General features: G+C 38.5%; 1 protein-coding gene across 1 annotated transcript; it reads left to right on the forward strand.

The window, feature by feature from the left end:
• The first annotated feature begins 12,678 nt into the window (after positions 1-12,678).
• Positions 12,679-14,232, forward strand: LOC144708700 (flavonol 3-O-glucosyltransferase-like). The gene has a single exon (XM_078582125.1). The coding sequence runs from the start codon at positions 12,781-12,783 to the stop codon at positions 14,077-14,079; it is 1,299 nt and encodes a 432-aa protein (XP_078438251.1). The 5' UTR covers positions 12,679-12,780; the 3' UTR covers positions 14,080-14,232.
• The last annotated feature ends 1,433 nt before the right edge of the window (positions 14,233-15,665 follow it).

Below are 15,665 nucleotides of genomic sequence, written 5' to 3' on the forward strand. Positions count from 1 at the left end.
TTTCACTCTCTCTCTCTCTTTCCTTCTCTCAATATCTATTAGTTTTCTTCTCACCATCTCCACTATAATCTCCCTCTCTGTTGCTACGCAGAATTTTTCCCTCTATCTCTGTCACTCTCCTTATGAAATCTCCATTCCCTTCTCATTGAATCAATCTTCACCTTTTCATCACCCCCTCTTACTACACATTTATCGTCTTACCTTCTCTCATTTCTGCTTTCTTTTTTCCCATCTCTCTCTATCTATCTATGTATCTCTGTCTGTCTCTCTCTCTCTTTCTCTCTCTCTCTGTCTGTCTCTCTTTGTCTCTCGATCTTTCTCTTTATCTGTCTGCCTCTCCCTCTGATTATATCTCTCTCTTTTTCTCTTTCTCTTGCTCTCTCTCTCTGTGTTTCCCTTTCTCTTTCTTTCTCTCTCCCTCTCTATCTCTCTTGCATGCTCTCTCTCTCTCTCTCAATCTAGCAGTTTTCTTCTCACCATCTCCAAGATATTGTCTCTGTCTCTGTTTCTCCTCCTCATGTTTTTCCCCTCTACCTCTATCACTATTATTATGAAATCTTAATTCCCATCTTAATTGATCAGTCTCCACCTCAGTATCAATTTATTTTTAGGCTTATCTGCTCAAAAGATACATTGATTTTTCCCTCTAATTTTATTAATTAGATATCAGAAAGATTGCACGATTTTTTTACTTCCAAGTACATTGATGGTGTGTCATTTGGTGACTCTTCAAGAGTCCCACAGTTTTCAGATTCCTCAGTGGTCTAACATTTATCTTTATTCCCCTTGTCCTTCCTCTTCTAGCTCTACCCCTTTATAAGAGCCCGCACCCCCCAATACTACTGATAACTTGCAAAGTAACTTCTAGGACTCGTGTATATTACATAAATATATGTGTGCTAATGTCCATAATTGCATGTTATCATGGTTAAGCAGGCCAAAATAGCCTTTACGATAATTGTATGGTTTTTTTCAATATAGATATTATAACATAACATTTTAAATTTATTTTTGTTGAGGAATTAATCTTTTCTGGATCAGAAAATAATTGTTCAGAAATTGTAAAGGCATTTACTATTCTCTGGTTTTTTACATATTTTCTTAGAATTTCTGCCCGTATCTAGTTCAGAAAATATTTTTATAATTAAAGAATTCTATTTTAAAATTATTGAATACATTTAATAAGTATTTTTGGGGCATTTAAATTCATCAATCTTCCAGCCAATGATTGGCGCTGTCAATCATTTGCAATAAATAACTATGGCATCTAGATTTGAGATGCCATAATTATCCAATGAACATTTAGCTTTTTGTAAACATGGGACATAGCTAAAGATTGAGTTTTATTTTTATATTATTAAATGCAGTCATGACGCGAATGAAAAAAATGTTTTGCATTTTTGTGCAATATATCTACACAGAAGAATGATGACTCTTTTTAAGAGAAATTAGAAAAGCATTTTTTTGCATTAATTATGCTGCAATGCCAACATCGATAAAAATATGTGGCACATTCTCAGCTATCCAGCAGATATATCCTTTTAGTCACTTAACGTTCTATGATTGTGTTGCTTTTTGTCCTCGATGCAGGTGGTGACACACGATTCAATCGCAAAGAAAATAAGAAATCGTACGAACAAATCAGAATGTGCTTTTTGAGCTGAGTGAGGTCCACGTGGAGGAGACAGAAATTCATCTGACGGTTGAGATTAAACAATTTTAAAATCACAACATCGAAGATCTAACTTTCAGATTGGGCCCACATTTTAAGGGCAGGTTTTCTCTTTTCACCCTCTTAGATCTATACAGCTGGATCATAAAACAAACATCAGGAAGAAAGGTAAAACTACCAAGGAAGCCAAGCCAAGGCATGAGTGAGTTTCTTCTTTTCCTTTCAATTCTTTCTTGAATGTTTCCACAAAACCAAGGCATGACTGAATTATAGATGCCCATGGAGGTCTTTTGAATGGTGAAGAGAATTGAAATTTATTCTAATTCAAGATTAAAATAAAAAACATCTTCATATTCTATTTCTCATCTCATCTGATGACTTAGATTTCTAGATCGAATTCAAATTCCACCTAAACTCATTTTCCCCCAATTTTGTCTACTTTATTCCTCTAGGTTATTCTCTTTACTTTATCTTATAGATTTTGAAAAGTATTGTTGCACAATTCAATTCCATATCTACTTTTTTTACAACTAGCAGTTTACATGAAAATTCATCCATATTGATCACTAATTTTAAATTCTATTGTGTCTATTAAAATTTCTCAAATAAATACCATAAATAATTTTATACAATCCTTTTGTTGCATCAATTCTAATTTGGTTTTACTAAAACAATATATAGGTGATCAATTTCATTTCTGCACTTCTTTGAGCCAAAATTAACATTCCAAAAAAATATATATAAATACATTCATGTTAATACAAAACAAAAGAAATCATAAATATTAATTACACTTAAGAACTTCTTTGCTTTCTCAACTTTATTCAAGATAAAAACTCAGAATTTCTTAGAAAGTTTCATTCCTATGGATCTACCCCTTTCTCATCCTACTCCTCTTATATTTTAATCATAAGGGAAATTTTACAAATTTTGTTGCATACGTCTAACTCTAACGACACAATTAACTGGAATTTAATCACACTATTTATTAGACTTATCAACTACCCTTCTTTCTGAAAACCATTGGACTCATTGGAATCATTCTGCATCAAAGGCACATTCCTTTCAAAGAGAGCATCACTTTCAGATTGGGGAAGAGAACAATGGAAGAACTTAGGAGTTTTATTGGTCAGCCCTCTTATTGGAAATTCTTTTATATTTGGTACTTCTATCTCATAGAATTCATGTCAGCACTCCCTGATCATCTAAGGGTAGCTCGAAGGGCCCTATCACCATTATATGCTTATTGTCTCTTAATTTCTTTGATATTTTCCTATATCGTATATTCTGACACTCTATACAACTTGTCAGACTCTAAATTATTATGATAGAACATGGACCAGATATTATAGATATTTCTGCAGAAGATGAATCACTTGACAATAGTGCAAACACCAATCAGAAAAGGCTCTTCTTGATGCATGTGATGTATTAAGGCACTACACAGCTTTGGGAAAACAGAAAATCAAATGTAACTTGTGTTGTATCATTTTAGACCACAACAAATGTAAAACCATCACACTGATAACATGATAAATGCATGGTTATTTGCTTGACTTCAAATAAGATAAAAAATATCAAAGCATCAGGCTGATAACATGATAAAAGCATGGTTATTTGCATAAAATTTAGATGATTTTTGTATTATTAATTGGAAATTTATCATGTTATTATTTGAATTAAATGAATATTTATACATTGGCTATAAATTCTAATTTCTTCCAATTATGGTTATTTTTCACTTACTTGACTTATTTGAAGTCAAGCAGTTTGATTACTAATGAGAATTTTATAACACCCTAAAGTTGGTATTTAATTCAAGTAATTCTCCCAATTTTATGCATTTAAAGAGTTTAAAATATTGTTGTTATCATATATTTACAGGTAATTAATAATTCATAGTAAGTTCATATTTTTTCCTAATTTTATGTTAGTTTTATGGATTTTCAGGACTTTATTTAAGCTTGGAATAATTCTGTTTAAATAAAAATAGCAGGTTTAAATTTTAATTTTGATATTAATTAATGTGGGGATGAATTACTGAATTTTCTACGATTTTTTGAAAATATATTGGAGTTTTAGGGGAATTTATTCAAGGAAGAAATGAACTTTTTAGTCCAAAAGGATATATTTATAAAGGAAATATGAGTTTTAAAGCCATTTCTAAAGTTGAAAGGGTTTTTTTTAATTTTTTGTTGCAATAATGCCTTTAAAACAGCTCTCGGTCATGTGTGTAGGCGTAAAGATACTATTAAAATATTTAAAGGGTTTTATTGCAATGAATCAGGATTTTTTTAATGATTTTCAGGAAAAAATGGAGGAGAGAGAAAGAAAGAGGGGCATAAACACAAATATTTCTTTGGCAGCATCCGTTTGCTCACGCCCATTTAATTAGGGGTTTTATGCAAAATTCTAGGAAATTCTCTCTCCATGTGGTAAGTTCACCTCCTGCTCGATGCATACACATCGCACTGATGGAGGGAGACGTGGTGCCTTCTTATTAGCTGGCTGAAGTACAAGCGCACCTGGTACGTGCTCAGCGCTATGTATAAGGTTTTTTTATTTTTTCTTATTTCTAGCAGGAGGTACATGGCGCTACCAGAATGAACCTGCCATTATAAGTTCAAATATGTCAGCCAACTAGAGAACGGCACGACCTTGCCTGTCAAAAAAAATTACATTAAATAAATGAAAAATGATCCAACGTCTTAGATTGGTCGGCTTTCATTTATAAATAACTTTTAATCCTGGAATCTGATTGAGGTGAATTTTTACAGATTTGCTTGTTTTTACTTTCTCTTTCTATCTGTATAGTTGGATCATTCAGATAAAGCCTATAGTGATGGATAAATATTAATAATTAAGGGGGGTAAAATGGTAATTTTCACCATGTAACCTAAGTATAAAAGCTGAATTTTGAGAGGAGGTTATTCTGGAGGTGGTTCTTTCACAACTGCAAGACAGAGAGGAGCTTCATCCTGGATCAACCCACTTTGGTACTTTTTACTTCATTGTATTTGAATTTTAGTGTAATTTGGATTATGTTTTAGTGAAGTTTGTGATTTTCCTCTTGAAATTAGTCTGCATTTCCAAATCGCTTGGCTTGAGCGGCATGTACAATCCCTTGCTAGGATTGAGAGGATAGATCATGAAATTGACAAAGCTATTCCATCTTCACATTAAGAAAAAATTATAAAAAAGGTTTAATTTCTAGGATAAAATATATTGTCTTTATGATATAATAGTTAATGAATTTGGTTTCCAAATCCCCCTAAAACAAAAAAAGACAAAATGGCCTTATTAACCTCTCGAATTGACCTCTTTTGATCCTTTTTATTGGATCAAAGAAGTCAATCTAGAGCTCCTTAGTTCTTCTATTCATCCCATCTTTTCTACCTCGTTTCTAAATTCTTCATCTACTTAGGATGATTTGATATTCATTAAAGATTAAATTATTTCTAGTTAGGGTCAAATCATTCAAGTAGATCAATAATTGAATTACTTATCATCTAGCTTCCTTATCATATACCTAAAATTATCATTATACAGAAACATATACTTATCATATAGCTTCCTTATCATATACCTATACTTATGATTAAACGTATAGCTATAGTTATCATATAGCTTCCTTAAGTTAATGTTTTATAATTTTTTTTTAAGCTAAAATCAACAATGACAAGGGCTTATAAAATTGGAAAGTTGCCCCTATTTTTGGCTTATCATTTTTAAATGTGCAGAAACTGACAGGAATACAAGGATACAATTTTTAGGGAGTTGGAGAATTTTTGGGAGCTTAGTGAGACTACAAATGGGACTTGAAAGGATCCAAAAGGAATTGTAGGCCTTCAAAGAGAAATGTCAGGAGGAGGGCCCACTACCTGACCTGCTCATTGGGCCCTCAAAAGCCTTAAAAAGAAAGAAGTTGAAGATCACAAGAGGAAGCTCTCAACCCATGGAGAAAAACAGGGAAAATGGCAAGAAAAAAGAATAGAAAATGCCCAAGGGGGTATTTCAGTAATTATTTTGATGTATAAATACTTTTTTTATCCCTCATTTCCCCTCGTTCTAGGCTTGCTCCATCAAGTGGCTGGCCAGCACGACAAGGTATATTTTAGTATAAGCTTGTTGAAGTTTTCATTCAATCTCTTCTCTTATTTGCATTGACAAATGCCTGTTCTTGGAGAAATATAAGAATCCATACTTGGGAGGAAGCATTGAGGTCTCACCAGACTTGCATTGAGGTTTTAAGAACCTAGATTTCCGAGCTTCCAGCATTATCTAGCCATTTACCCTTAAGATCCATCAACTCTTTCTCCATTTAGACCTTCATCCATTTCCCAAGTTCATCCCCTCAAAATTTCATAAAAAATTTCCTTCATTTGCACCTCCAAGTTCCCTCTCAAACACCTTATACACCCTTCTTCATTTCCTCTTGATCTCTTCATTTCAGTCATTTTCTCTCTCTAACACTGTTTCTTTATCTCCCTAGAATACATTCCTATATCTCTATAGATCCTCCATCATCTCTCACTTCGAATTCAAAAAAAAATTGTATTTAAAAAATCAATTAAAATCCCTTCAAAATTTGGATTTCCCCCCTCATAGCCGCCGATGTGCACTGTTGTGTGGTGCCATGTGGGGTTTGTGTGGTGCTTGTACTTCAAGGACACCCCTCCGTGCGCCAGTGCGCGTACGGGCAGTGCACGCGACTGTAGGGCAAATGAGTGTTCTGTCCAGGACTTAGTGAAATCGGCTAAGTTCTATTAAGGCCAGCCTAAGCAAATCACCCGTCGACCCAAAGGCCCAAACGAATCTGCTGTCACTACCGTCGCTGCCAACGCTGCCATCCCTGCTGCTGCCCAGTGCCACCCCTGTTGCCGGCAACCACCAGAAGAGGTAATATTTACCTTTTTAGCATCTAAAAATTCCAAAAACGTAGGAAAATCAAGAAACTTTATTTTCTGCATTTCAAAATTCCAAAAAAAGGAAATTGCCTAAAATTCATATAATAAATTTCTAGTGATTTTTAATTTTAAAATAATTCTTCAAAAATCTCTAACTTTCATTTTTTAATATTTCTAGTGGTTTTTTAAAATTAAGTTCCATAAAAATTCAAAATTAGTTATTTTCGATTTCAAGTGTTAATTAAAATTAAAAACTAGTCTAAAATATTTTTAGAGTTTTTCCTTTTATTTATGCTTCAATTTAAACCATAGAATGTCATATAAATTGATTAAAAAGTTCATTAAATCCCAGAAATTATAGCTCTCATCTTTAAACTCATTTCTTTCATTTGAAGCTTTTGAAAAATTCTGATATTAAATTTTTGCCTCTCACTGGATTGACCCTTACTTGCCATGTATTCATTAGGGGAAATTTTCATAAATATTTTTGGTTACGTATGAATTAAAACAATGACATGTATAACCCTAAATTTGGACTTATCAAGCTCCATTGTGGAGACTTATGGAAAGGTTCCACCATAAAGCGTTTGTTTTCTTGAAGGAGAAGAAGAGTAGTTTTCCAAATGAGAGTTTAGTAGCAAATTGTATGAAACAATATTTAGTAGCAAATAGTACAAAATAATATGATACCAGCCATACAATAGAGAAGGCTAAAGAAGAACTGGTGCACTTCATATGTCTTTCCAATTCACCCTAGGCTATTATTAGGAAGTACTTCATAAGACTTTGGTGTTACACATCACAAGAAGAAATATCAGTCCCATCATTGAGGGCTATGAAGGCAAAAGTACATTCTCTCTACAGATATACAAAAGAGAATTCGAAGAAAATAGGTTGACTCTGCCTGAGTGTCATTAACACTTGAAGCATGGACTTTGGAAAATAGCATTCCATTCTTATGTGTGACTTTGCATTGGGTAGACTCTGAGAAGAAATTGTGCAAACATGTATAGGGCATACACCAGTTGAAAGGTCCCCACTCTGGGGAAAACATGAGTGCACACATCCTTGAAATTTTTGAGGAGTTTGAGTTGAAGTCAAAGGTAAGTCTGACTTCACTATGAATAATATCCCTGAATTTTTTGTTTCTCTATTTATCAACATCACAATTTTTATACAGGTGTACGCAGTGACCACAGACAATGCATCAAATATCAATAAGATGATGAGTATTCTAGACAAAGAATTGAAGCCCATGAACCTTAAATATAGTGCATGAAGACATATGCTCTGTGTTGCGCATGTGGTCGACCTCATAGTCCAGGCTGGGCTAAGCTCCCTATGTGTGACAATAGGAGCCACTTATTATAAATGATGACAACAAGGCTGGGGTGAATGATCAAGAACAACATAACACACTTGACGACTTGAGTGCATCTACTTTGGGTTATGTCCTACTTGAGCTCTAGGAGATAGTCAGTGCAATACACGGTTCAATAGAACATGATGAGCACCTTGTAGCATTATGCAAACAATTTGGCATACCTGACCAAAGAAAGGTTCCTTAAGACTGCCCAACAAGATGGAATTGAACGTACATCATGCTACTAGCTGGTGTCGAGTAAAGGGATGTTCTAGATATCATTGTGTTGAACGTGTTATAGAAAAAAATTATAGTTAATGAAGAATGAAAAATGATTAAGGAGTTTGCATGTAGATTGAAACCCTTTTAGATGGCTACTGCTGTCAAATGTCAATCAAAGGTGTGAATAGCAAAAGAAGCTATTGTTATCGTCAAAGCAATAATAAGACAGTTGGATAGTGTCAAGAAGGTATCAAAGAGGTAAGGATATTTCGAGTCAACGATGTTATATCGACAAGACAACAGATATCATTCTAAAATGCTTGTGAGGTGATGAAAACCAAGATGACCAAAGATGCATCAAACCTTGCTCGCACCTAAGCCTCCGTCATTTCTGCACTTGTTGATCCCTCCATGAAGCTATAGTTACTTGACCGCGACCACCAGTACGAAGTAGTAGCATATGTGCAAACCTTATTACATACGCCCGAGGTCACCAATGATGCAAGCATAGTTTGTACATTTTCGTCTTCATGTTTTTTATTAGAAGGACATATACAACTCTCTTTAGTGAAGTACTAGATGAGTTATTACCCGACAACGGGCAGACACCTACCATTAATCATATTACATACCCGACAAGGTGGGAGGTAGATGTGTACATGAGCTTGACTCCTTTTAAGGGGGCAGAACCATTTCACTTGTGGAAAGTAGCAGGCCCACACTAATATCCAGGGTTAGCAATGGTTGAGAAGAAATTCCTATATGTTTTCGTGATGATTCCATCATCAAAAGATTGTTAGCTGCAAGTTGTATCGTCATCAACTACAAGTGATCTAGGTTGACAGCAGAGAGCTTCGAGTTACTAATGAAACTCAAGTTTTGGTGGTGAGTGGAAGACAATGTCCAGAGTGGTACCAAGCAAACAGACGAAGGAAACGGCGAAGACCTCGAGTGTTAAATAGGTTCATTTCTTCTGCTTCAACATGCTGCAACATTTAGATATTTGTATATGTATTGATACTAGTTGTGGCGTTGAATATTTCATTATACTTTAGCTAGATTTCAACATATTTATTCATGCCAATTAGTTAAATTATGTCAACAGTTGAATGTTAATTTCAAAACATTAATGTTAATTTCATACTTATAAACAATCTATAGCAAAAATAATGTCAACTAGATATCTAATGTTGATAAATTATTATTGTAATGTAATTAGTAAATGTTAATTTCATTTTTGTAATTATTTTTTTCAGCATGAATGTCAACGAGGTATCTAATGTTGATAAATTATTATTAATTTATCAACGTATAAATAATTTATCACGTAATTACTAAATGTTGATTTCATAGTTATAAATAATTTATTCAGAATGAATGTCGGCTATATATCTAATAATGATAAAGTATGATTATCATAAGTTAATTAGTAAATGTTAATTTCATACTTATAAATGATTTATAGAGAACAAGAAATATTTAATGTACAATAAAAAGTTCATTTGATATAAGCAAAGTTATGCGATGTGCGGTCTGAATTCCCACACAAATTTGCAACGAACAGCACAGAAGGGGTTTTGTGCGAATGAAAAATCGCATAGGCAGTGCAAAAATTCACACCGCACTGCACCACACTGCACAAACTTCTCTAATCACAATAGTTACTACTATCACTATGGGGAACATAAACCTCAAGCTTGCATATAGATATTTTTATGTCTTTGTAAGATTTCTTTTATGTTCCGAACATAATAAAAAACTTTTAAATGTTTCTTGTTTGGATAGACTTCAATAGTGTGTAACCGTTATGAAAAGATATTGTTTGTTTATTTTTACAATACGTTAAGAACCATTAGTCAATGGTTTATATTTGATTAATTTTTTTGCTATAATCTCTTAGTAGACTTTTCACTTAATGAAATTAAATTGTGTGCCAATACTACCTACTTGTGGCACTACAAACTTAGACATGTAGGAAATGGGAGATTCCTTAAGTTACATACATATGCATGCTTGCATCCTGTTGATTTTGAATCATATGCGACCTCCAAATTGTGCATTATGGGAAAACTATCCAAATCACCATTATCTGGGAATGCACATTGTGCCAAGACGCATTTTTGAACTAGTATATTTTGATATATGCAGTCCTATGCCTATCTAAGCAAGATCTGGCAGTTCTTACTTCATTACCCACATTAATGATTTTTTTGGATTCGAATGAGGTATAATTGATTAATTATAGACCTAAAGAATTTTAGAAATCAAGGATTTTAAGAACTAAGTATATAAACAAGTAAATATTATCAAATCTCTTTGTTCTTATAAAGGAGGATAATACTTTGGTACCAAGTTCATAAAGTTTATTAAGGATAATGTATCCTAACTCAGCTGACTCCTCCCTAAACTACACAAATGAATGGTTTGTTGAAGAGTAGAAATCTGACTTTGGTTGACATGGTACTATCTATGATAACCTACATGAAATTACCAACATATCTTTGGGGATATGCACTTGAAACATCAGAGCATATATTGAACATCCTACTGAGCATGTTTGTGACTTCCACTCCATATGAAATATGAAATACAATAAAAACCCAACTTGAGTACATTAAAGTAGGGGATGTCCAGCCCATGTGAAGAGGCATTCCCCAGATTTCCTAGAATCACAAACTAAGCTATCCATACTTGTTGGATACCCAAAGATTGTACTGCCAGTTATACTTTTACTGCCATTATGAGTATAGTGTTTTTTTAAGAATATGACCATCTTTTTAGAGGACGAATATCATCTACGAGAAGGTAGTAAGAATCGAAAGTATTTTGGGAAGAGATTCCAATCCAGAACACAACTACTTCCTCATCAGTGAGGGCTTTGCGACAGAACATGATCAAGTGCATACACAAAAGCCACGTTGGTCAAGAAGACTACCAAGACACTCTGATCATTGTGTTAGATATATTGCTTTAGGTGAAACCGAGACATGACATTTCAAGGATGGTCATCCTCTGACATAAGATGAGACAGTTCAAGATTTAAAGTCTCAGAAATGGCGAGAAGCAATGGATTCTAGAGATATTAGTGAAAAAGGATTGACGCAATCATATCTTATCTATGTTGAAAGTAACTTGTTTTTTAAAGTCTTGGACGCAGCCCAAAGTAGCATGATCATGCATAGAGACTGAATCTAAACAAGTGGTCAACGCATTGAGATTATTATGATCAAATGAGTGCTGAATGAAATTAAAATTATAGTCAATGCGTCTCAACTTCTTTGGTGAATGCGTTGGCGCAACATATGTTGCCGAAAATCTGTTTTTTTGTGGAAGGACCAAACACATTGAAATAGACATTCACTTTGTTCAGAAACAAGTCGCTGCCAAGAAATTGGTTATTGATTTCATCAAAAGCTCTGGACAACTTGCAGATATCCTGAGAAAATCTCCCCCAAATTAAGGTTTACTACTCTGCATGACAAGCTAAAAATAATTGAAGCTGTCGTTTGGCTTGAGGGTAGTGTAACGGATTCCATCTTGACAAGATAACCAGATAATTGACTTCTCCACCCAATAGGATTTAAGTTAAGAGTAGACTAGTGAGAATCAATCACATTCCCTGTACTATGTATGAGATTAGCACTTCAGTTTCAAGATAGGCTTTAACCTAGATAGGATACAATATATGTGGTTAGGATTAAAATATATATAGGATTAAAGATAGACCTCAACGATTAAATTTTAAAATGATAGTTATAGCGGCTAGGATTCAAAATAGAAGATGACAATTTTAACAAAGTATATATCAGTATAAATATGAACTTGTAACCATACGAGTTGTTCTTTCTCTCTCATTTTTTGTCATTGACTTCTTCTCTTAAATTTTTACAAAAAGTTCAGGGAATGATGATGGGAGGTAAAAGGGGAAATTGAATGGTCAACAAAATGGTTGATTCCACTACCGGAGGTGAACACATTGAAATTCCCTTTTTGAACATTTTCCTTTTATACCTTTTTAAAAAAGTCACGGGCAACATTTATAAAAAATCCCTCCTTTGATGTAGACAACGGTGAAGTTTTAATAAAGAGGATCTTTATTTTCATCCTGAGAGTTACCTTTGGATCCCTGCCGCCACTGCCACAGGGAGTCACTCCCCTGCCACCACACACAGAGCGTCATTAAAGGCGTCACACAGAGATGATAATGACTCAGGAATGGAGAGATGGCAAAAGGAGAAGGAGAACTGGATGGAACAGTATGTCAGGGAGATTCACACATTATAGGGGATTCAAGGATAGAGAAATTCGTAACTTTCACCCTCAAATCATATGATATCTGCATGAAGCCTGCATGATATCAAGCGCGGCACCCACCTTCAGGAGTAGCACTATCGCCTACTTGGCCACTTCATTGCCCGTCTGCTCAGATCCACCACTGCCTTCACATTTCTCCCGGTTTTCCCCCTTACCAAACTCATCAAACTGGACTCTACCCACCCCACGTTTTAATGATAGTGGTAGGTGGCCTAGATCTCGAATACAATAACACTGTCCTTCTACTACTCTTAATTCCCTTCTAAGCTATTCCAACACAGAAAAATAGAGAGAGAGCGAAGATGCACGTCGCAGTGCTAGCCTTTCCCTTCGGAAGCCACGACCAGCCGCTGCACGTGCTCGCCGGCGGGCTCGCCGCGGCGGCCCCGCAAGTCACCTTCTCTTTCCTCACCTCCGCGCGCGCCGCCGCCGCGCTCTCCGCCGCTGCCGCCCCTCCACCAAACTTAAACTTCTACGACGTGGGCTTAGCAAACAGCGACGAAGTTGACAAGGATCTCGCGGCCTTCCTCCTCGCCGCGCCGGAGAGCTACGCCAAGGCGATGGCGGAGGCGGTCCGCTGCACCGGCGGAGCTCCGGTCGGCTTCCTTATCAGCGACTGCTTCAACTGGTTCGCGGCGGACTTGGCCGGGGAAGGAGCTCCGTGGGTGGCGGTCTGGCCCGGCGGCCCGCACAGCTTCTCCGCCCACATCGCCACCGATTCGCTCCGCCGGACCGAGCCCGACCCGGACGAAGACCTCGGCTTCATCCCCGGCATGGCGGGGACGCGCGTCCGCGACCTGCCCAGCGGTATCCTCTCCGGCGACCGCGACTTCCCCATCGCGCGCATTCTCCACGGCATGGTTCCGGCGCTGCCGCGAGCCGCCGCGGTCGCCATGAACGCCTTCGAAGGACTCGACGTAGACCTGCTGGACAGTCTACGGGCCAAGTACGCGAAGTTTCTCCCTCTCGGAGCTCTCAACTTCCTTCTCCCCAGGCCCGTTAAGGAAGACGAGAGCGGCTGTCTAAGCTGGCTCGACGCCCGGGCCGCCGGCTCGGTGGCTTACGTCGCGTTCGGGACCGTGGCGGCTCTGGGGGAGACCGAGCTAGGCGCGCTCGCTCAAGGGCTGGAGGAGAGCGGAACGCCGTTTGTGTGGGCTCTGAAGAGGAGGTACTGGGGGGCTTTGCCGGAAGGGTTTCTGAGCAGGACCGCGGAGAAGGGACTGGTGGTGGAGTGGAGCCCTCAAGCGGAGGTTTTGAAGCATGAAGCAGTGGACGCGTTTGTGAGCCACTGCGGGTGGAATTCGGTGCTGGAGGGGCTCTCTGCCGGCGTGCCCATGATCTGTAGGCCTTTCTTTGGCGACCAGATGTTGAACGCGCGGTGCATTTCTCATTTGTGGAAGACGGGGGTGGGTTTTCCTGAAGGAACGATAACCAGAGAAGGGATTGCTGCAGCGTTGGACCTTGTTCTGAGGACGGAGGAGGGGAGGAAGATGAAGAAGAGGGCTGTGGAGATGAAGGCGGTGGCGGCAAGGCAGGTTCGAGCTGGGGGGAGGTCCGCTGATAATTTCCAGGCTCTTGTGAAGATGGTATCCGGAATGTGATGTGTTTGTTTATCTTGGGCGGCGGATGTTTGCCGAGTGAGATGACCCAAATGTGTGCGAGTCTAGTGGATTGGGGATGGTAAGTACGAACGAACTGCATTTTATGTAACGATTTAGTTAAGACTTCACCCCCCCCTCTCTCTCTTTACAACACTATCTCTCTCTCTCTCTCTCTATTGTTCTCCCTTCTATTTCCTCTCTCACACACTATTTCCTCTCTCTCTCTTTATTTCCCTCTCTCTTTATTTATATACCTCTATTTCCCTTTCTCTCTTTACTACTCTCTCTCTCTCTATTTCCCTCCCTCTCTTTATTTCTCTCTATCTATTTCCCTCTCCCTCTTTATTCCTCCCTCTATCTCTTTATTTATCTCTCTCTATTTTTCTCTCTTTTTATTTATTACTCGCTCTTTATTTATTTATTCTTCTTTCTCTCTCTTTATTTCTCTCCCTCTTTATTTCTTTATCCCTCACTTTATTTCTCTCCCTCTCCATCTCTCGCTCTATCTCTCTCCATGTCTCTATCTATTTCTCATTCCTCATTTTTCTCTCTTCGTTTCTGTGTATATTACTTTGACTGCATGTCATTATCTTTGATATAATATTTCAATTTTTCATAAATTAGAAAGCTTTGAATTTAGTCAACTCATAAACGCACATTTTGTATATTTAAGGTCCACATGTAATATAAAAGGAAAAAAGTAACCTAGAATTGTGTAAACCCTATGATGGCGCGTCACCACCGGTCGTCATCGAGCCAGCAGCAGAGGAGCAGCAGGACGTCCCCGACTCAGCACCCGAGGAGCCGTCACTACCCAGCTCGCCACCGAGACGAGTCCAGCTACCACGACGAGCCGCCGCAGCAACACGGGATCCCGCATTCCGTTACTCGGCATGACGCGGACGCCGACCACCGGAGCACACCGATACCGTCAGTTACTTTATTCTATAGTTTTTCACTTTATTCGTATTGTCGTGTAGCGGGGGAAGGGCCCATATGAGGAACCCCTCCCCCCCCCCCCTTGTTTCTATGTTAGGCCTGACAAGCCTGTTTCCATACTTTCTTTCCTTATTTTCCTTTCCTTTTCTTTTGTGTTTTTGGACTTAAGGAAGGGCCCATCTTCACCCATATATAAGGGGAAGAGGTGGGCGCTTCCCTCACCTTTGACCTAAATCTGAATTGCACTTTTGGAAGGGAAGGGGTCAGGTCGTGGAGAAGAAGAGAAGAAAGAAGAAGAAGAAGAAAGGAAGAAGAGAAGGAGAAGAGAAGGGGAAGAGAAGGAGACCACCGCTGCGCCGCCCCTCGCTCGAGTCACGTCGCTGAATCCGGCGACCGCCTCGCGCGCCCGCGCGCGCCACGCTGGCGCGGCCGCTCGCCGGCCGCGCGCTGCGGCTCACGCGCGCCGTCCACAGCGCCAGCGCGCTGCCGCCGCGCGCTCTGAGCCTCGCGCGGCTCGCTGCCGCGCCCGACCGCCCTCTGTTAGCCGAGTCCGCGCGCCGCCTCGCGCCAGCGCCGCCAGGGCCGCGTTGCGCCGCCCGCTGCTCGAGCAGCGCCGTCGCCCGCGCGCGCAGCCGCGCCGCCGCGCG

This window comes from Wolffia australiana, chromosome 10 (assembly GCF_029677425.1).
Source record: "Wolffia australiana isolate 7733 chromosome 10, ASM2967742v1".
Taxonomy (NCBI): domain Eukaryota; kingdom Viridiplantae; phylum Streptophyta; class Magnoliopsida; order Alismatales; family Araceae; genus Wolffia; species Wolffia australiana.